The 21,839-nt window shown below is 40.0% G+C and overlaps 2 protein-coding genes across 2 annotated transcripts in view; one reads left to right on the forward strand and one right to left on the reverse strand.

Annotated features, from left to right (window-relative positions):
- LOC129726467 (sodium-coupled monocarboxylate transporter 1) overlaps positions 1-11,779 on the forward strand; it is a 33,747-nt gene extending 21,968 nt beyond the window's left edge. The window contains exon 7 of the mRNA XM_055683181.1: positions 11,578-11,779. Coding sequence (XP_055539156.1) covers positions 11,578-11,764 — 187 coding nt within the window. The 3' untranslated portion in view covers positions 11,765-11,779. The remainder of the gene's footprint in view (positions 1-11,577) is intronic.
- Positions 340-1,136, reverse strand: LOC129726468 (uncharacterized). The gene is made up of 2 exons (XM_055683183.1): positions 1,056-1,136; positions 340-1,000 (listed from the first exon to the last, which is right to left on the reverse strand). Exons 1-2 carry the CDS (start codon positions 1,128-1,130, stop codon positions 545-547), a joined length of 531 nt encoding a protein of 176 aa, XP_055539158.1. The 5' UTR covers positions 1,131-1,136; the 3' UTR covers positions 340-544.
- Positions 11,780-21,839: the final 10,060 nt, after the last annotated feature.

The following is a 21,839-nucleotide window of genomic DNA, read 5'->3' on the forward strand; positions in this document are numbered from 1 at the left end:
GGTTCTATCCTTTCCTAGGTGGGGATTGACTCGAGTGGTGCAGTTGATATTTACCGCCAACTCACACCAGCCGTTTTGGATAATTTATAGGTTGGAGTGCGTTTCTTCGGAAAATCTTCAATTAACAACCACTAAAGGACAACTTACCAGTTGTTGGAAGCAGTCTGGAAACTTTTTACCGCCTCATAAGCTATTAATTTTCAATACGACAAACCGATTGATTCGAGTGAAAAAGGGTAGACTCTGGTTTTATCACCGTTTCACAGAGAATTCTGGCTTCGGTAAAAACGGATCGCCATTATTGTTGGCAAGAAAACAGTTGTACTTTTGATATTTCGTATTTACTTGCAGACGGAGAAACTAAAAACGACCCAACAAAGCATGACGGTTTTCGATTCGGTTAATGGCGGAAAAACTTTGGCAATAAAAACCAAATCTGTACCGGAAACCTGTACAAGATGTTTCTCTGATTTTAAACGGAGGCCGCCTATAGTTTTTACCGGTAGTCTATTTGCGACCTCGGGATTTGAAACCAATGTAACCTTTAAGTAACAGTCACCAGAATGCTATAACCGAAAATTAGTTTCTCTTCAAAGCTATCTACTCTGGCGACGACGAGGTACGATCCCTTCGGAAGCATCGGTGGCAGATCCTGCTCGTGTAGTTGGTACCCACTGATGGTGTACTTGCCCTTCGGAAACGGACAGGTTCCCCTCGGTGGCATCGTTGAGGCCGCACGAATCGCATTGATGATTTTGTCGTCCATGTTGTAGAAATCGCAAAAGTTAGTTTTTCCACTTACAAACGGATGACTAGAGCCCGCATAGTAAATGTCGTATCGCACGGGAATGTCGTTGCCCAAATTCTGGTACATTTCAAAGTCAGCGTTCACGACGTAATTGTTGCGCTTTTTTCGCGTTATTCGAATCGAATCCACTGTGATGTATCTTTTGTCGTTTTGCGCGTCTGGTTCGACCGAATCGATCACCACTTCGTACATCTGCAAAAATAAAATGATTAATTAAACCGCAATAACAATCACCGTGGTGACCTACTAATCCGTGGACCTGACAAAAGCACAAGAGCAATTGAAGAGATGCGGAATAATACGTCCAGATAGAAGGCTTCATCGTTGATGAATGCCACACACAGTTTTTGCCTTTCGGTGTTGAGTTACCAGCAATAAACGCTTCGTTTATCCATAATCTAATTAGGTAAAGTAGTACTGATAGTAACTACAACATGCATAACTATTTCCTGCTTTAAAGTTTGTTATATTTACGCATCATCAACGCTGTTAAAATTGTTTCTCAGTAAGTGAAATGTTTTATCACAAACAAAAAATACAGTGTCGGATATATATTAAGCAACTAGTTTGAGGTTTGAGGAAACCAGACTCAAAAATAGATTTAGGCGACGCTCATTGCTTACGGTTTCGGAGAATGTTTTGAAGTAGAATACTTCTCTCAGGAAGTTCGGCTACATAGGGATGTAAAATGAAAATCTGAAACCGAAAAAAGTGAAAAATATGTCTAATTTCAAATGCTAATAAATCGGTTAGTATTCGATGGATTTCCTTCGTTCTTGCAGCAATAGATTGGAAAATCTTCTAAGATTCTTCCCAAGTGCAGATAATAGTAATTTTATTATTCAAACTATTGTACTATTGAAAATAGTCAAGCCTTGTCAAAACGAAAAATTCGACAGAATCATAGACCTTGCCATTTGAAATGTGCAATTTGGCCTATATAAGAGCCTGTTTCACTCGGAGCCGCTCATTATGATTCTAGGCTGCAACAGGAGCAGTCCTCCTTTAGCAGCAGCAATAGCAGTGCAGCGGATAACGGCCACAGCTGTGGTATGGCAACGAATAGCGGAGCGCGACTCAGCATCGACAGCAGGACCAGCTGATGCGGGGCAGCGGATACCAATGGCAACGGAAGCGTCCACTACTGGAAGCGTCCACTACGGGAATAGCGCAGCGGTTGACGTTGGTCTCAGCGTCTATATAAGCAGAGCCAGCTGATGCAGTGTGGCATTTTAATGCTGTCTCTGAGCGATAGCAGGCACACTATCAAATGCATCCAATGAAAAGAACGTTCTGGAAAACTTTTCAGTGTTTATTTCCCCCAAGAAATACTTTTTTAGCACTGCCAGCGATAACGCAAAGATGTGATCGGCATCTTATCAAACATTGAGTTAAACAACAAAATGTCCTTTTCAGGATGAAATAAAAACCTTATTGAAGGGTTAATATTTTCTCTTAAATGAATTAACACTTTTAAGAAATTTGGAACAAATATATATTTGGCTTCATCTCCGTGTTTCAGAACGTACTGAATTATCTTTTCCTTCAGTCATGAGCACAACATCCGAAAAGCTTTCATTATCGCATAAAAATTAATTTTTCGCATAATCAAAATTCAAAAATTATCAAGTCCAAATTATGACAAGCAACATTATTATTGAGAATGGTCAATCCTTGTTGAAGCGCGAAATTTGACTGATCTGATTAGTCGTTAATATGATTGCTTCCCAAGCACGGTCGACAGAATCATAGACCTTGCCATTTTAAATTTGCTATTTGTCTGTATAAGAGTAAGGATGGGAATTATCGACTGAAATGGCTATCGATAGTAATCGATGATTTCTTAATACTATCGATAGGGTTTTCATCCCTATATAAGAGCCTGTTTCAGTCGAAGCCGCTCATAATAGTTCTAGACAGCGAAAACAGCAGTCTTACCTTAGCAGCAGCAGTAGCAGTGCAGTGGATACCAGGCGGATAGCGGCCACAGCTGTGGCATAGCAATGGATAGTGCACTAGATGCAGCGGATCTCAGCATCGATAGCAGCTGGGCCAGCTGATGCAGGGACAGCGGATACCAATAGCAGCGTATAGCGGCCAAAACATTGGCATGGCTACGGATAGCGTAGCAGTTGCAGCGGGTTTAGCATCGATAGCAGCTGATGCAGTGAGGCACTTTAGTGAAATGCAGTCTCTGTGCGATAGCGGGCACTAGTAAATGCATTCAATGAAAAGTTGACTCAATTTGACAACACATGAGTCGTCTAGTTTTGAGTGTTAAATCAGCTTTTCACTGTTTATTTTATCACAAGGAATACTTTTTTCTCACTTTCACTGTTAACGCCAAGATGAGATCGGTATCTTATCCGATATTGAATTGTACAACAAATTAAAAAATGACTGACACGCAAGCAGCCGGGTTTTCTTTCTTGTAAAAGTATTCTACTTCATCCTTGCGGTCGTGGCTTTGCACACAACCCTTCTAAGATTTTTTTTTACATCATTTCAGAGAGGTTGCAGTTATTTATTTTAAAATAACATTATGTAAGTACAGAAGAAGTTGAAATACGACGATGAAGCGACAAAAAATATCAATTAGGGTATCGAACGTCTTCGTCAGTGGTTTTCTTCGGCAGTTTTTCTGCAGCAATCTTATGCAAAAGGGGGTCGATGAAAACCACTGACGAAGACGTTCGATAACGTATTTATTGCAGATTTTCTTTTATGCTATTGCTGCGCATCGCTGTTAGCCAAGCCTAAGTTGTTCCTGATGTGAAACAGTCGTTTTCAGAACAACGATTGATTACGCGGACCATTCGTGGACTAGTTTTCCTCGGACGACCGGAAGGGCAGCCGCTTCAACCGTTTCTTTTTCTTTATATCGCTTCAGTACACTAACTAAAACGCTGAGAATCCTGAGTTAGAATTCCCAGGATTCCTATAACTCGGTGACGGAATCGCGAGAGGAATCGTTTCTGCGATACGTACAGAATCTGTGCGAATCGCATACGGGAAACCTTTTCAAGAATCCTCAACAATCCAAACGAATCGTGAGAGGAATCGTTTCTGCGATACTGACAGAATCTATAAGAATCGCACATGGAGAACCTTCTCAAGAATCCTACAGAATCCAAACGAATCGTGAAAGGAATCGTTTCTGCGATACGAACAAAATTTGTTCGAATCGCTTATGGAAAACCTCAAGAATCCAAATTTAGGAAATTCGGCGACTCGGCGACAGAATCGTGAGAGGAATCGTCTCTGCGATCCGTACAGAATATTTTTACGCGGTTTTTTACGAGGATATTTTTTACGCGGTATTTTGAATGAACGCGTATTTTTAGACGCATTTTCGAATCAACCATGTTTCTTACGCGGGATTTCGAATTACCGCGGTACTTCAACGCAGATTTGATTTCCGCGTATTTTACGTGGTTTTTCACGAGGTACGTATTCCCAGCGTAAAAAACTGAGTGTATGGCATAAGACTGAGGAAAACGTGCCGTAATGTGTCTATTTCTTTTCCAAATGAAATTGAAGAATCTAACCAACATCATAAAGAATATTATACTCATCACGAGAGACGGTAAACTTGCTCCCATTTTAGATCAAATTGCGTTTCTGAGAAAGTTATTTATTTCTTTCTCAGAGTGTTCTACTTACTAATTTAATCCTGTAACTTGGTAATTTTACTTTAGAAGTATACAAAACCTATGTCTGGAATTGATATTGACCAAACAATCGTGTAACTGATGGTTTACAAATGAAAATGACTTTCGCGGTATTAGATTTATTGTAGTACTAGTAGTATTAAACGGAAACATTGCATATTCTCAATATCTAATTCTATTCTACTAAGACGTTCAATGTAAAATTTATTATATTTCAGCCAAACTAGATTCCCCTTTTTTCTTGGCTTCCTCTGATCTGAACCTCAAATGATATGATTCAGAAAAACCAGAAATCGAATATATATAGGTATCACCAAAGTAAACTGAACACTGCGACTGTACACGCAAAAGTTGAAGTCTTGTACAATCATTGTGTCTTCCCGATTCGCACAAATGTTGCACAGAAATCGCACAATAAATGTGTGAAACGCATAACGCAACAGTTGTACTGCGAATTCATTGACATAGAATGGAATATAATATGTATCATATACCGACACTTTATTTCTCACGTCGAGTGTATTAGTGACTGCTACTCATAGAGCGAGACACCCGTGCTGCTGTACATACTTGATACCAGAGTGTTGTTAGTCTCACTCATACTGTCGGTGCGTGCTTGCTGCTATTCAGAGGAATGCATGAAGAAGAAAAAGTATCTCGAAAGCGTGTGTGCAAAAGACTTGAAAAGCGTAGCATATGTCTCGTCCTCAAGCAGAAAGGAGGAGAATGGTTTTGCTTCTCGCTCGCTTTGCAATGCTGCTTGATACCAGTTGAAACTGTTTAGGTGTAGTAGTTTGGAGCTGCCAAATACATTGGAGAAACGCTAGATCATTGATTGCGTTATGCCCAACACGCAATCATTGTACTGGTTCTGAATTACATCAACAATTGTGCTAAAAACGCACAATTTTGTACTGGTTTCGCACCATCCAACTTTTGCGTGTACATGGACCTTGCGTCCTTCTAGCATCAAGCCGAAATTGCTCCGACCTAGTAGAATGCGAACAAACTTCTTTGAATATGCGAACAGAATTACAAATTTGAACAACTGACTCTAACAAGGACAGACTATTCGACATGACTGACGTCCCGGTTAGAATAAACTCATATATACGTTAGTCGCACCCATAGGTTTCGCATAGATTCCCTAGGATTCCTCACATTGGAATCGTAAAGCGTTCGCAATAAGGAATCCTGACGAAAGAATTCTCAAGAAAACCTTGTGAAAATCGTGTTATGAGAATTCTTCAGATACGAAACCTTTGACTTTAACCGATTTGTGCTCAAAATTCTTATATCTCGTAAATTCTTGTGATTTTCATTTAATTTTGATGGCACCAAAAGATCCAGTAACCTATCTACTTTCAAATTAGTGTCAGCGGTGCCCAAGAATTCTCTCATTCCTGGGAATCCTATACTCCGAAAACTAAGGAATTTCATGAATATATGGACAAAATCTAACAATTATTAGTTTAAGATATATAAAATTACTTTAATAGGCCATTTGTATGGTTTTGGGTATTTTGGTCCTTCCGGAAAAGATTCCACTGGCGCTTCTAGTGACCATAAAAACAATCAAATAGAACAAGGTCAAATACCATCCAATATTGGCATATTCGGAACCGGGATGATGCCCCCAGACCGGAAGACGACCTCAGACGCCATTTTGAGTTATGGAATGGTGACTTCCGGACTCTGGGAAATATAAATATCTGGCCGAATACCTCCCAATATGAGTATTTCCGGAATCGGAATGATGCCCAGAGAACGGAAAGAGATTCCAGACGACATTTTGGAATTCAAAATGGCGTCTGGGTCGTTTTTCGGTCTCTGGGTATCATCCCGATTCCAGGGAAACCCATAACGGGTGATATTTGGCCATTTTAGACCTTTTCTCAGAAACCGGAAGTCACTATATTGAATTCAAAATGGCGTCTGGATTGAATTCCGGTCTCTGGGCATCATTACGCATCCGGAAATACTCATTTTGAGAGATATTCGGCCAGATTTTGTTATTTTTCAGACACCGGAAGTCACCATTAAGGAGATCAAAATGGCGTCTGAGGTCGTTTTCCGATTTCGGCGTATCATCCCGGTCCTGGAAATACTCATCTTGGATGGTATTCAAACTTGTTTTATTTGATGGTTTCTATCGGCTATTGAAGCCCCTCTGGAATCTATTCCGGAAGGACCATTTGAAAGCCATATTACTTAAACACTCAAAAGCTAACAAATGGCCTGTGGAAGTAATTTTAAGAACTTTGAACCATTAATTGTAAGATTCTGTTCAAATATGGTGCTACAAGTATCAAATCATGTATCAAGTATCGAATGAAAATTGCAGAAGTTACAAGTACTTTAATTTGGGGTACCCATGAACCCCGTAGCACATAACGGTTGAAGTGAAAGGTTTCGTATCCTAAGAATTCTCCTAACACGATTCTCCTTCAAGAATCCTAGCCTAGTCATCGAGGATGCTTCACGATTCCAATGTGAGGAATCCTAGGGAATCCGAAAGATTCTCATTACACGATTCTCATTCAAGAATCCTAGCACCATAGACAGGGCATTCCTGAGGAATCATTTTTCAGAATTCCTCATCAAGGATGCTTCACGATTTCTGTGTGAGGAATCCTAGGGAATCCGACGGATTCTCATTACACGATTCTCATTCAAGAATCCTAACCCCATAGACAGAGCAGTCTTGAGGATTTTTTTTTTTCAGGATTCCTTATCAAGGACGATTCACGATTCCAATATGAGGAATCCTAGGGAATCTGAAGGATTCTCATTACACGATTCGCATTCAAGAATCCTAGCACCATAGACAGGGCATTCCTGAGGAATCATTTTTCAGAATTCCTCATCAAGGATGCTTCACGATTTCTGTGTGAGGAATCCTAGGGAATCCGACGGATTCTCATTACACGATTCTCATTCAATGATCCTAACCCCATAGACAGGGCAGTCTTGAGGATTCCTTTTCAGGATTCCTTATCAAGGACGATTCACGATTCCAATGTGAGGAATCCTAGGGAATCTGAAGGATTCTCATTACACGATTCTCATTCAGGAATCCTAGCCCTATAGACTGCGCCTTCTTGTGGATTCTTTTTTTTCAAGATTCCTTATCGAGGACGCTTCACGATTCCAATGAGAGGAATCCTATGGAATCCATGCGAATCTTATGTGTTCGTCCGGGTAGGCGGGATACCACTGAATTGTGAATACCAAAAAGTTCACTTACTTCTTTGTGGGTACGTCCTTGTTGAATGAATTCAACTATTTTTGGTTTCAAGTCATTACTGTACACATAACGTGACATTTCTATAGATCACTTTACTCTATATTTGATCAATTCATCAAGTTTGAAAGCTAGGAACTGTAAAACAGTAGTAATGGTCCACGTTATAACCTACATCGACCACTTTGTTTACCAAATTTGCCAGTTGCTTAGCTTATGTCGCACGAGTTTAGGCACTTTATTGAAATTTTTGAATAGTGCTGCCAAGAAACTTTTCACAAATCAGAATCCCGTATATTGACAGACACAAGATGGTGTGTAATTACTTGTTGTCAGAGTAACATATGGATTGAATAAATACTTACAAGAGTGATTCTACTTCAAGCAATAATAAAAGTTACCTATTGTACGGGTGGTTGCAGGAAATGGGTCGAATAGACCACCTGCCATCTTCACACAACACTGTGCAGTGCAACACCCTTTATCAGTCTGGTAAGCTTCCTGGGGAAGCCGTTCTCGTCGAGTATTCTTCATAGCTCTTAACGATTACTCTTGTCGTAAGCGGCTTGAGGTTGATAAAGAGATGATGCGTAGGGACTCTATATTAGCGGCATTTTTGAAGGATCTGCCGCAGATCGGAGATCTGGTCCGTTGTGGACCAACCCTCCATAAATCCGGCCTGGTAACTTCCCACAAATCTGTTGGTTAGTGATGACAGTAACTGGAACATTATTTGGGATATCACTTTGCAGGTGGCATTCAGGATAGTGATCGCTCGGTTGTTGTCACAATCTATCTTGTTGCCTTTCTTGTAGATGGGGCAAATAACCCCATCCTTCCAATCCTTCGGTGGGCATTCCGTTTCCAAAACCTTGACAATCAGCTGGTGCAGATAAGTGGCCAACTTGCCCGGACCCAACTTGAGAAGCTCCGCTCCGATACCCTTTTTTCCAGCTGCCTTGTTACTTTCAAACCGCCGGATAGCATCATTACTTTCGTCTATCGATGGGGTGGCACATCTCCGTCGCCTGCTCTGCCCCTGTTTACATAGTTGACGTAACAACCAACACCATCATTGCGAGAAAAACGCGTTTTTGTTATTTTAACCCAAATCATTATATCGAGATACAATTTCTACGGAATTATCTGTCAATTTTATGAAGATTGATGTTTGAATAGAGGCCCCATGGATTAAACGAGTCTGCCGTGGTAATTGATCCAGAAAAACCGCTACGCCAGTTTATGCGAATAAACATGCATTTTTCTCGCAGATTGTTCGCATAAGTTGGCGTAAAAACTCAACTACTTCCCACTCTGCCTCGCAGTTGATTCAGTTTTATCAATCGTGTTTCGGTCAAACGTCAGTTATTGTCTACCGGCAGTTTCAATTAGACAAAAATGCACAAACACACATACAAACACACACACATACAAACACAAACACATGCATAAAGACTTACATTTACGTTAAGGTGGGTAATCGTTACATGGAAAAATGCAAACTTGACAGCACAGAGCCAGGACAGTTTTTTTAGTTCAATTTAAGCCCCCAGACAATGCTGAACCTGCCTGATATGGATTACTCGTGCCTCTGATTGGTGCATTACATATGCATGCACATAAATTTGTATGAAAATTAGTATAGGAAAACTTTTTCGCATGTTTCTTCCTAAAGGGCTATCGATCAATCCACTTCCGGTAGTGTAAGGATTGTTTGGGGCCCCAAATAGAACCATAAAAACGTTCTGGCAAATCGATTGAGTTTACCCACCGTAATATACACACACGTTTTAATTATTTCATCTGATGCGAATATCCACTAGTAGGGGGAAAGGACACGGTGTCTTTAGACCTTCCTGAGGCTGAGTGTTTGTATAAAGATTTAATATACAATACAAGACTTCAATCCCCCTTTTCCCCTTTCCATGGAATATTTGTCGAATTGAACGACTTAACCTAGGCAAACAGACAGTAATTACACAGTTGAATAAAACAACTTAACATAGATAATTGCACCTTGTATGGAGTGACGCCAGTTTTTGCAACCAATTGGCAGTTACGCCAAAACGTTTTTCCAATATTTCTCAAAAGTTTCAGAACAAAATAGTTTGCTTTTCGTTTGTAGTGTATGTATCTTAGGGAAAGGAAACTGAATCAATAAAAAAGGGTATTTTGGCTCTTACGTCAACTATGTAAACAGGGGCAGTGCTGCACCGACAGAGTCTCCTGCGTCGCTGTTCTGGTCTCCTGCATGTAGGGGAGAACTGTACAAAACGCACCAGTTGGGTAAAATGGCCCATGCTATTGAAACCCCAACATACTTACAAATGAAAAAGTACACCATAATGACTAAAATACTGGAAAAACTGTAGAAACGTGTGGGACACTGCCTAACCTGTAATTATTCATGATTTTTATTCAAGCTTTTACCACTAACTGACCTACAATATATAATGAAACTGGGGTTCCTCTAGCTCTAACAATTATGGAGTTTATAAAACTATAAATGTTTCAATCTATTTCACTAATTTTTTATAAAATTTACCTTAAACCAGTCAAAACTAAAAATGGGGTAGAATGCACTATGATGCGCTGTAACGATTGCTTGACAACTTACTCAAAAAGGCGCATTCATAATTCTACACATTTGATATTTGAACCATAATTGCGCGTAAATTTCCCTGTCAGAATACGATACAATTATTGTATTACAAGATTATCAAAAACTTAAACTCAAATTAATGAACCGGTCCCTAATATGACATAAACCAATATAAAATACAATATAAAATATATTCAATTTTCATGCCTTCGCCCTTTTCGTCATATAGTCGAGACACAAACACAATCGAGAAACGCATATGTCAGAAACCAAAAAGCTTCCTCTGGTAGGGATGAGCGATACCAAGTATCGACTGATGAATTTCGATACTTCCAGTACTACTGGTATTCGGTTTGCACTTTTTTCAAATTTTAGTAAAAAATAACAAAGCAGCTCTCGTTCCTGGTGCAATGCCACGCGATGTGAGATTCGACATGTCAATATTACGTGACCAACATTCAAAGCCAAAACGAACTCAACATGTTAGAGAGAACACGGAATAATGCGCATTCATGTGCATATTCATTTCAAGATGTAAATAATGTACAAAACAATAGCATGAAAACTGAGTAAATGCAGCAAAATAGTATTTAATACTAGGGGCAAGACACTGATGGTATAAATAGAAATATTTCCAATATTCAATATTACAATAAATATCGTTACATTTTTGGCACCTCTCTATCTATATCAAAACTTCTTGACATCACATTACCGTCGATGTGATGTCAATGTGATCAATATATATCAACCAATATCGTATATTACCGAAATATTTTTCATGGAAATAAAATTTTCTATTTCCTAGATTTAATATATGAGGTGGTTGACGGCATCCCAACAAACAATTTTGTTAGATATCGGCTTGTTATGCAATAGTTCAGCCGAAATTCACTAAACATGCGCTTACTAAGCTGCAAATCAACAAAATTGTTTGTTGGGTAGTCTCTCGTAACGAATATCGATGCTGCAAACGAACGTATTGAGACCATCAGTATCGATACGAGTATTGTCCATTCCTTTCATCTAGCTGTTGGTTTTGTTTTTCTCAGTGACATATTTTTTTTCGTTTGAGAAGAAGTTAATTAAAATTGAAAATGAGATACGTGCGGAAGACAACGCTGCAGACGTGCACAAAAACAAGCTTAAGAGCGGATATTAATGCAGTCATATTGGGTGTATCAATCTCTACTTCAGCTAAAAAATGAAAAAAAAAATGAAAAAAAAATCTTAATCAAATTTGTATTTTTAGGTTCAAAACAAATCCGTCAGAGTGTTCGCTGAAAAAAAAGCGTCAGATAGCGGGAATTTCATCTGTGTTTTGTGTTTGCTCGAGCCAGAATGAACAAATACTTCAAAATTGGAGCCCCCGAGAACTCCTTGTTGATGCGCCATCCCAGCGGCTGGAGCAACTCCAATACCCGTGGTTTGTAGTTTGAGCACTTTCTGGAGTTTGTAAAACAAACAGCTGATGCTATTAATGATAGTTTTCGCTTCATTTGTGGGGATTTGTTCAGTTCAACTGGAAATGGCAATGGATGGAATAGATGCCTTCGTTGCTATTCTTGGTTCTATCAGGTTACCTTGAAACACAGTACATTTTACTGAAATATGAAATGTTACTTCGCTAAGAAATAAAATATTGTTTTTTTTTTCATGGAATAAATTGATTTTGATAGGACATAACTCTCGATTCTTGTTTAGTTTTGAAATTTGATCGTAATCATAGACATCTTGCTAAAATTGAAAAAAAAAATTAATGAAACTATAAGTTCAATTCAGACACTTAAGGTCCGAGTAGACACAAGGCGTAATGACCCCTTCTCCATACGAATTAGAAGGCATAATCGCGGCTTCCGTTGGGATGCTTTGCTTGCCTGGATGGTCGCCCACCGTCTTCTACTGCGCACTTGATTACCTTCCGTGTAAACGCGACGTGCTTTCACACGGCCTTGCGCCGCTTCGATTGGTGAAGGCGCTAGCAACGCCGTGTTGTATCATTTTCCGCCTGCTGGTGTTTTAAGAAGAATGTTGTTTTATTTTGGAATGGTCCCCGTGGCTCTGCGGTTAGCGATGTCGGTCGGCTAGCCCTCCCACATGGTTGTGACGTCGGGTTCGATTCCCGATCGAGTCTAGGATCTTTTCGAGCTGGAAATTTTCTCGACTCAGCACTGGGGCACGGTGTATCGTTGTACTTATCTTACACATGCAAAATGTGCCGAAAGCAATATCGATAACGAATTCTCTCAACTAATCTCTAGTTAATCGAGACCGCTATTAGCCCCAAGGCTAAGCGTGCGAGATTGTTTGTTGTTTTAATTTTTCCTCCAGTGAACATGAATAAACATAATTTAGGAAGCACGCCAACAAGAAAGTGTGCACAGAGCGGAGCTCAAGAAAGCGCGGTTGTGCCTTTTTGTGTAGACGAGTGGAAGGAGTAAGTAGCTAGAAGGCACATTGGGAGGTTTCAAGAAGGTACTGACAATTTTCGTCAGAGAGGCGTTGAATAGTCGGGCCTTTACTCTCACATGGATTAACTCTAGGTACCACTCAATAACGAATAATGATTTAGTCTCTTTGATTGCCAATGAATTCTTGCACTTTAAATTGACTCGTCACCTGAGAAAATTTACTATGAATTGGATTTTGATCCAACTATCTTTATTAATGCATAATTATGTTCAGGAAAATATGGTTGAAGTTCTGTGGTTGCGTGGATTGTTTTGTCTCTATTAGCAAAAAAATGCTGTTTGCTTCGATTTGTCCTAAAATTGTTTACATAAACAGACTTTATGTTTATTTGAAGGTTGTTGTAATGATTGGGTGCATTTTACCCATTTGTTTAGATTCGTTCTACCCTTTTGTTGTGGTGCGTCTTGGCAACGAACTTGGGCATTTTGCCCAATGGTAGGTTTTGAGCAATGGTACTTTTTATCAAAAATAACATTGATATCGAGTATTTTAGGATAAAATTTAGTCCTAAACATAAATTATGAGGATCCTCCGAGCATCCTACATGTTCAACGGTGCTTAAAAAAAATTAGAAGCACTGTAAATTGCGTAAATGCTTAACTGGTGCGTTTTGTACAATTCTCCCCTACGCCATTCAGATGTTCATCGAAGCGCTGTCTCCACCTTCCGATCACCTGATGTACATCTGTCAACATACGGGATCCTTATCCTTGCACATTTCGGTTCGCGGAATAAAGCGTGTTTAGCTTTCGTGTTTCATGAGAGCGGTACAGCTGTTTAGTTCTTCGCAATCCTCCTTCTCCTGGCATTTCTTTTTTTTTTCTTCTTGGGTTTGTTGTCTCCGTTGCTGTTCGTATCGTGTTCTGACAGGTGGCTCTTCGCAGCATCGCTGCCCGCGCTGCGTTCTTGTCGTCTGTTAGCTGACATTCCTCGTCAAACCACTCGTTTAGTCGACTCGATACTTCGCGATTGCTGACTGGACAATATCCCCGTATACCTGTAGAGGGGCTTCTTCCAGTTCGTCCTTTTCTGGCAGTGCAGCTTCGAGAAAAAAGCGCGTAGTTTTCGACGACTTCGCGTCAAGCTTCTGACAATGACTATAAGACAATAACAGCAAATTATAAACGAATTCCGCTCACATTGAATTGCGCAGCTCTCCCTGCTCCCCAAGGATGTAAATTATCGCTCATGCTCATTTTTTTCGCAAGGCAATAGCTCATATAATGAGTATATTTTTGAACTATTTTGTATGACGAACTTGAAGTCCTCAAGTAGAACTAGAACTTTGTCTAGGAGAGTATTACTCGTACTCAAACACCGGAGCCATGAGAGCACAATTAAAAAAAAAATTATAATATCGTGATAATTTGCAAGAATGTGCTCTCATAGAGTACAAAGAGAAAACAGTAGTGTAAATTTTTTTCGAAGCCTGCTTCGGGTTACTATATTTTGTCATCTTTTGGCGTTTAAAATGTTTATAGTCTTCTAAAACAAAATTCGTTTTGGTTTCTTCTGTTATATAAATGCGTTGAAAGTATTAAGATTTCTTCACTGATTTGAAACAAAAGCTGTTATTTTTTTCACAACTCTCTCTTCAGCTCTTTTTTCTATAAAAAAAATTCAACAACATTTAAAATCATTGTTGTTTTCAGTCTGTTCCTGGAACTACCTTCCAATGTGCACATAGCGAAAATAACAGCGTCTTTGGGAACGTTCTCGTGGTCCAGATTTCCAGCTAGAATCTCAATTCAACAACTCGCGAGGTCACGTCCGACGGAGAGCTGAAACTTCAGACCCCAGCTATAAAATGTAGAGCACTCCTATTAAGCCGACAGCTAAAGGAAATCGATTGCAAACCATTCTACAAATCAATAACTCACCCGGAAAGACTTTATCCTACCATTCCTTTCGACTTACCCGACCTCAAATAAATCAGTACGCAGCTTCGTGAACTCCCTGTTCACCTCCTGAGGAACCCCTCTTCAGACCTCATTCATCGATTCTTCATAAAGCAAACAGACCAACCCAAAGTCAATTGGGTGAGTAGGGTGGGACAAAAAATAAATGTTAGCTCCCATGCAATTTTCGTGTTTCTTATGGGTCCCGTAACAACTGTGTAACTTTTCAGATCGATCGGTAAACGCCCGATTTGCGCCCGATTTTTAAAGTTTCCATACGATTTTATATGGGAAAATCCACTTTTTCAATATATATTCTCTAGAGATGTCCAGTTGGCTGTTAAAAATATATCAATACATGATATTTGTAGGAATTTTTCCTGGGAAAAACTCTTCTGAAGACCGTAAGGCGCTACGATGCTTGTAGAAACAGCTATTCACCCCAAACTGATGGAATGTCTGACGGACGGCTCACCATTGAAATTTTCCAGCATCACTGCTACAGCATGCTGCTATTGCAAACTTGCTTAAGTATGAGAAATAATTTCGCGTGGAATTAATTTTCGAACTGTGATTTTTGCTCATAATGTCTTCGGGGAAGCCTCCAAGATAAATTTAAGCGATATCATTTCTTATCACATGGTTGAATTTGCAACAGCAGCATGCTGCAGCAGTATTGCTAGTGAAATTCAATGGTGAGCCGTTCGTCAGATATTCATTCAGTCTGGGGTAAATATCTTTTTCCACAAGCAAAGTAGCGCCTTGCGGTCTTCAGAAGAGTTTTTCCCAGAAAAATATCCTATAAATATCATGTATTGATATATTTTTTGGAGCCAACTGGACATCTCTATAGAAAAAGTTTTGAAAAAGTGGTTTTTCCCATATAAAATCGTATGGAAACTTTAAAAATCGGGCGCAAATCGGGCTTTCTTAGCGATTAATTCTGTAAGTTGTGGAACCAGATTTTCAAACTTATTTCGTCCACATACGGCATTTGGGAACAGTTTTTGAAAGTCGATATCGATCTGGAAATTGAACAAAAAGTAGATAAGCAATTTGCCATGGCCGATTGTTCTTTGAAGCTGTCTCTTATCGATAATAAGTGAAGGAAATCAGTAAAATACCATCTACACGCTTTTCGTTTTAAATGTAAAACCTACCAGTTGGAAATCATACTCATTTTTATAGTGGCAGAACTTCCCGAGTACTCTATCAGCTTTCTGACCAGATAATAATTCTGTTTTGCGTGCATCATAGCTACATTTCCACTGCTCAAGAACAACAGCCCATGGATCCTCGTTAAGGATAAGCCATTCTGCAGCACTTTCCGCTTCTGGATTTTTCCCGGGTTGTGGTTGCAGTCTTGTTTGTTTCGCTGGTTTTCGTTTTCTTTGTTGTCCCGTTTGCGTTTTCGTTGTTTCAAGTTTCCGATCTTATTGGCGATCTTCCCGCCGGGATTCTTGCGATCCCCACCTTTTTCGATGTAATAGCTTTCCTAAAATAAAAAAAAGTTCTTTTATTGTTTAATGTATATTGTATATGTATATTGTTTATTGTAGGACAACGTTACCTTGCGCTCGTACTTAAATAACGATGTCACCACCAATGCAGACGATTTAAGGTCCTCTTTTAGTAGAGAATGTTTGTTCTTTAAATGGTACTTCGAGAAAACCTCAGCCAAATCCAACTGTAGAGGTTCCGACAGCTCTTTGATCTTAGCGTACTTGATAACATCCTTCCCTTTTTCGGTTTGCTGTAGTAATTCAATTAAGGCTTTTGGAGTTATCACCTTAACGTGTAAACTTTTGGATATACCGTCTAAGCTGTCCACATTTGGAAACAACCAGCTGTTGTTCGAGCTGGCAGCATCTAGTTTTTGACGTAGGACTACGTCTAACCGCACTATATTGAGATACATTCTGAGAAAACTAAAAACCAAGGTGTAACGCCGGAATGAAAGATTTCAAACGGTAATACTTGTGTAACCACATGATGGATTACAATGATCAATATGTCGTTGGATTGATAAAATGATGGACATTTTTGTGATACTTCAGTGATCATTATTACTTAATTGTTCAACAGTGAAAATTAGTGAAAACTTTCAAGATCGAATTTCCCCTACAATGAACCAATCACGTGCGCGCATGCCTGGCACAGACTTCATGAGTAGACACAAACCATGGCGCATGTAAACGTAAAATTGATTCTTGAAATGCCACGTCGTGATTGATTTTTTGTTACGCTTTCGGACATTTTAAACAACTATTCCATTTAAAATACAGCTTCGAAAAAGTATGAATATCCTTGGTTGGATGAAATTGAATTAACTATTCTTATACATTTTTCAAAAGTCTTGAAAAAGACTGTTTCTGAACTGCTTGATAAAGTTGTGTGCTGGGCTTCGGCAGATTCCTTCGCTGCAGCAAATTTGTTTACTACAAGTACTGCCCTTCCAAGCATAGTTGTCCCAGCGTGCATAAGTTTTGTGTAGAACATGGGACTACTATGATTGGAACGGCAGAGTAGCCTTTCGACAGTCCATCACTTTCATCACAACTATTTTTCTCCGTCTCCAGTGTTGGCGCTAGAATCAGTCAAATGATTAGAGTTCGTTGTCTAATCCGAACAGGAACATCCAGCGTTCCACTAGCTCCAAACAGAAATGCTGCGACCGCGACGCGCACAGGTCTAGCTCAAAATGCGAAATGACTGAACGCGCGGACGGTTCTTTTCCTTTTATACTCGCACACTGGCAACTGGTAAGCTCCGCCCGGTTTAATTTTTCTTTCATTTCTAATATTTTTAACATTTTTGAAATTTTTAACATTTTTAAAATTTCTAACATTTTTAACATTTTTAACATTTTTAACATTTTTAACATTTTTAACATTTTTAACATTTTTAACATTTTTAACATTTTTAACATTTTTAACATTTTTAACATTTTTAACATTTTTAACATTTTTAACATTTTTAACATTTTTAACATTTTTAACATTTTTAACATTTTTAACATTTTTAACATTTTTAACATTTTTAACATTTTTAACATTTTTAACATTTTAAACATTTTTAACATTTTTAACATTTTTAACATTTTTAACATTTTTAACATTTTTAACATTTTTAACATTTTTAACATTTTTAACATTTTTAACATTTTTAACATTTTTAACATTTTTGGCATTGTTGGCATTTTTGACATTTTTTTTCAGTTTAAAATATTTTATTTCACACGGCACGATACATTTTCTGTTTCACTTAGCCTTATACAATTCGTATTAATTCTACATTAGGAGGAACAAAAGGGCGCTTTTTTTTTAATTCTTGCGGCCGACTACGAGCTAGTGGGGATTTAAGGTGAGAGAAGAGGAAATATAATATAATTTTTTTTTGTTTTTCAACTGGTAGAGCAATGATATTCTTGTTTGTTGTTGGCTTAAAATATTTGAGTAAGCAATGCTTACTAAGCATAGATGAAGGCTCTTTGTATCCGTGTCTCCAGTATAATATATCTGTATCCGTAATCTGACAAATAGACAAGACATTTTCAAATTTAGATGTTAGCATTTTTCAGAAAGCAGTATAGCTGTGTCATGTACTGCAAATCACCGCTTCTCTAACGGGTTCGTTCGGTTGTGTTCCTCGGGCCCGAAGGGAATCTTTAAGCCCGGACCTAACACCACAGAATTCGGCACACGACCAAACAACATGCTCGATGTCTTGGTAGCCATCGCCACAAACGCAGTGATTACTGTCTACAAGCCCTATACGAAAGAGATGCGTGTTTAACGAGTAGTGATTGGACATAAGTCTTGACATCACGCGAATGAAGTCTCGATCTACATCCAACCCCTTGAACCGTGCTTTCGTCGATACCTTAGGAAAAATGGAATATAGGCACCGTCCCAGTTCATCTGAGTTCCATGATGATTGCCAACTGTTGAGTGTTCTCTGACGCAAAATGCTATAAAATTCATCATAAGCAATTGGTCTTTCATAAATATCGCTATCAATAGCACCCACCTTAGCTAAAGTGTCAACCTTTTCATTGCCCGGAATGAAACAATGAGAAGGGACCCACGCTAACCCGGTAACCCGGTAATTTTTATCTGTTAAAGCACTTAAAAACCGCCATATTTTCCCCAGGAAATACGGGGTGTGCTTCACAGGCTTCATCGATCGCAGAGCCTCAATGGCACTGAGACTGTCTGTGAAGATGAAGTAGTGGTCTATGGGTAGGGTTTCGATGATTCCAAGGGAGTACTGAATAGCAGTTAGTTCTGCGACGTACACGGAACCAGGAGCATCGAGTTTGTAGGAGGCAGCAAAATATTCGTGAAAAACACCGAAGCCAGTGGAGTTATCTAGATTCGATCAGTCGGTGTAAAACCTTCTATCACAACTAACATGTTACTTATTGGAAAAAATCTTAGGGATCTCTTGCGGACACAATTGATCCGGGATACCAGTCTTGTTGCATGGTGGTGTCGAAGAATATAGCATTATCAGAAGTATCTAAAAGTGCGACATTGAAAGGAATGTATGAAGAAGGGTTAATATCTTGAGCCACATAGTCAAAATATAAAGTCATAAATCTGGAATAACACAAGCCGAGCTCAAGTTTACTGAACCAGATCACATGTGGTACCTACCACTTGGGGTAGTGAGTAACCCACGTAAACCGGAAAAAATCAGACTAATCTGGAATGCGGCGGCGCGAGTCGATGGCGTGTCTTTCAACGACATGATACTGAAAGGACCGGATACCTGCCTACCGTATTGTTACGCTTTCGACAGAAACGTATGGCATTCAGTGGAAACATACGGGAAATGATCGACCAGTTTATGATCCGGTCGAATGACAAGCAAATGCAGAGATTTGTTTTCAGAGAACAACGAGGACATCCCCCACAAATATTTGTGATGGAAGTCGCGACGTTCGGCGCGGCCTGCTCGCCGTGTATCGCACAGTATCTGAAAAACAAAAATACGGATGAGTACGCAGAGCAGTTTCCTGAGGCAGCAAGAGCAATCGTTGGAAACCACTACGTGGACGATAATCTAGATAGTGTGGACTCGATAGAAGAAGCAGTGAAGCTGATTCAGGAAGTCAAATACGTTTACTTTATGGCAAGAATGGAAATAAGAAATTTTGTCTCGAATTCCATCGAAGTGCTGAAACATATCGGGGAAAGCAGTAAGGTTGATGAGAAGTCGATGATCATAGAAGGAAATCTCGAAAGAGTGCTTGGTCTGGTATGGAAACCTTCAGCGGACGCCTTTACATTCGACAGTACCCTAAAAGAGGAACTACGAGTTTTGGTAAATGGATAAGTAGCACCTACTAAACGTCAAGTGCTACGAGTGATTATATCGTTGTTCGACCCGCTGGGGCTGTTGGAGTATTTATTATACGCAGGAGGAGTTGCAGAGGGCGGAAACCCTGCTTTGGCGACAAACGCAGATGCAAGTCTATGCAGATGAATACGCGACGCTTCTGTACAACAAAAAGCATCCAGAAGCAGAACAGAAGCAGATCGACAAGTCGTGCGCGCTGTATAGGCTGTCTCCGATACTGGACGATGAAGGTGTCTTAAGGCTGAATAGCCGTATTATTGCGGCGCCTATGCTTCATAGGGATACAAAATACCCTATCATTCTCCCTAAGGATCAGTGGGAGACAAAGTTACTGGTAGAAAGCTATCACGTTCGCTTTCTACACGGAAATCACGAAACAGTTGTAAACGAGATCAGACAGCGGTACTGGATTCCTCGGCTGCGCGTTGTAGTAGCGAAGGTCGCCAAGCAATGCCAGATCTGCCGGAATGAGAAAGCAGTGCCACAGGCTCCGGTTATGGCACCGCTGCCTGAAATTCGACTGACCGCTTACATACGTCCGTTTACACACACTGGGGTAGACTACTTCGGACCGGTATTTGTGAAGCAGGGTCGAAGACCGGTCAAACGATGGATCGCATTATTTACATGTCTGTTATCAGAGCAGTACATTTAGAAGTCGTACACAGCCTGTCCACCCAGTCGTGTGTGATGGCTATTAGGAGGTTCGTGGCGCGCAGAGGGTCACCGGCGACATTTTTCTCCGACAACGGAACCAAATTCGTCGGGGCAAACAATCTTCCGTGGAATTTATGATCGCTGTGCCGTGACATTTACCAACTTAGCCACAAAATGGTTATTCAATCCACCACTTGCGCCTCACATGGGAGGACCCTGGGAGCGCTTGGTCAGATCAGTCAAGACGGCAATGGCCGCTATTGCAGACCACCCACATCACCGCAGTGATGGAGTTTGAAACCGTAATACTCGAAGCGGAGCCAGTAGTCAACTCGGGACCACTCACTTACATTCCACTAGAGCACACTGAGCAAGAGGCCCTTACGCCCAACCACTTCCTGCTTTACGGTACGAAAGGCATCAATCAACCGCTTTGAGACCAGATCGAAAGCACCGGGACCAGGGCTCTACATTTTCGAAACAAAACAGTGAAACTGATATACTCGCGCTGTCATTTCGATTCGAACAGTTTCATTTTCCCTTGATTCCTTTCGGCTACTATCAACGAATCACTTCTTTCTCTCTTTCCCTCTTTCTTCTTTCGGATCATTTCAAACGAAACTAATGACTATTTCAATCGACGGAGAGAGTGATGGAGGAAGAGACTCTTTCCTTTCCTTTCCGTCGTTTGATGGTAGTTTTCTGATACCGCAAGCCATAGTTAGAACGGTAATGGCATGCAATAAATACGTTACGCAAGTTCCGATCAATATTTTCTCCCTCTTTCCTATATATATACTGTATGGAAGTCGTCTGTCTCCGTCAGCGTCCATTGCCATTTTCAATTGAGATTCGTCATGTGAGAGTGATAGTGATAATCTTCGCTTTCAATTGAAAAGCGTTTGTATCAGCTAGCTGGCATCCCGCCATGTTTCGAGGGCTAACATCTCAGCGTGTGTGTAAACGAGATAGCATATCACCGTCACTTCTCATTCGCATAACATAGCATCTGTCATTGGGGCCCGCAAATCGCGGATCCGCTGCGATGTTAGCTGCGATGAAGCAAAGCAAATAAGATAGAGATGCCAGCTAGCTGGTTTGTATCAATTGAAGGCCATTCAGT

This window comes from Wyeomyia smithii, chromosome 3, assembly GCF_029784165.1.
Source record: "Wyeomyia smithii strain HCP4-BCI-WySm-NY-G18 chromosome 3, ASM2978416v1, whole genome shotgun sequence".
Lineage (NCBI taxonomy): Eukaryota > Metazoa > Arthropoda > Insecta > Diptera > Culicidae > Wyeomyia > Wyeomyia smithii.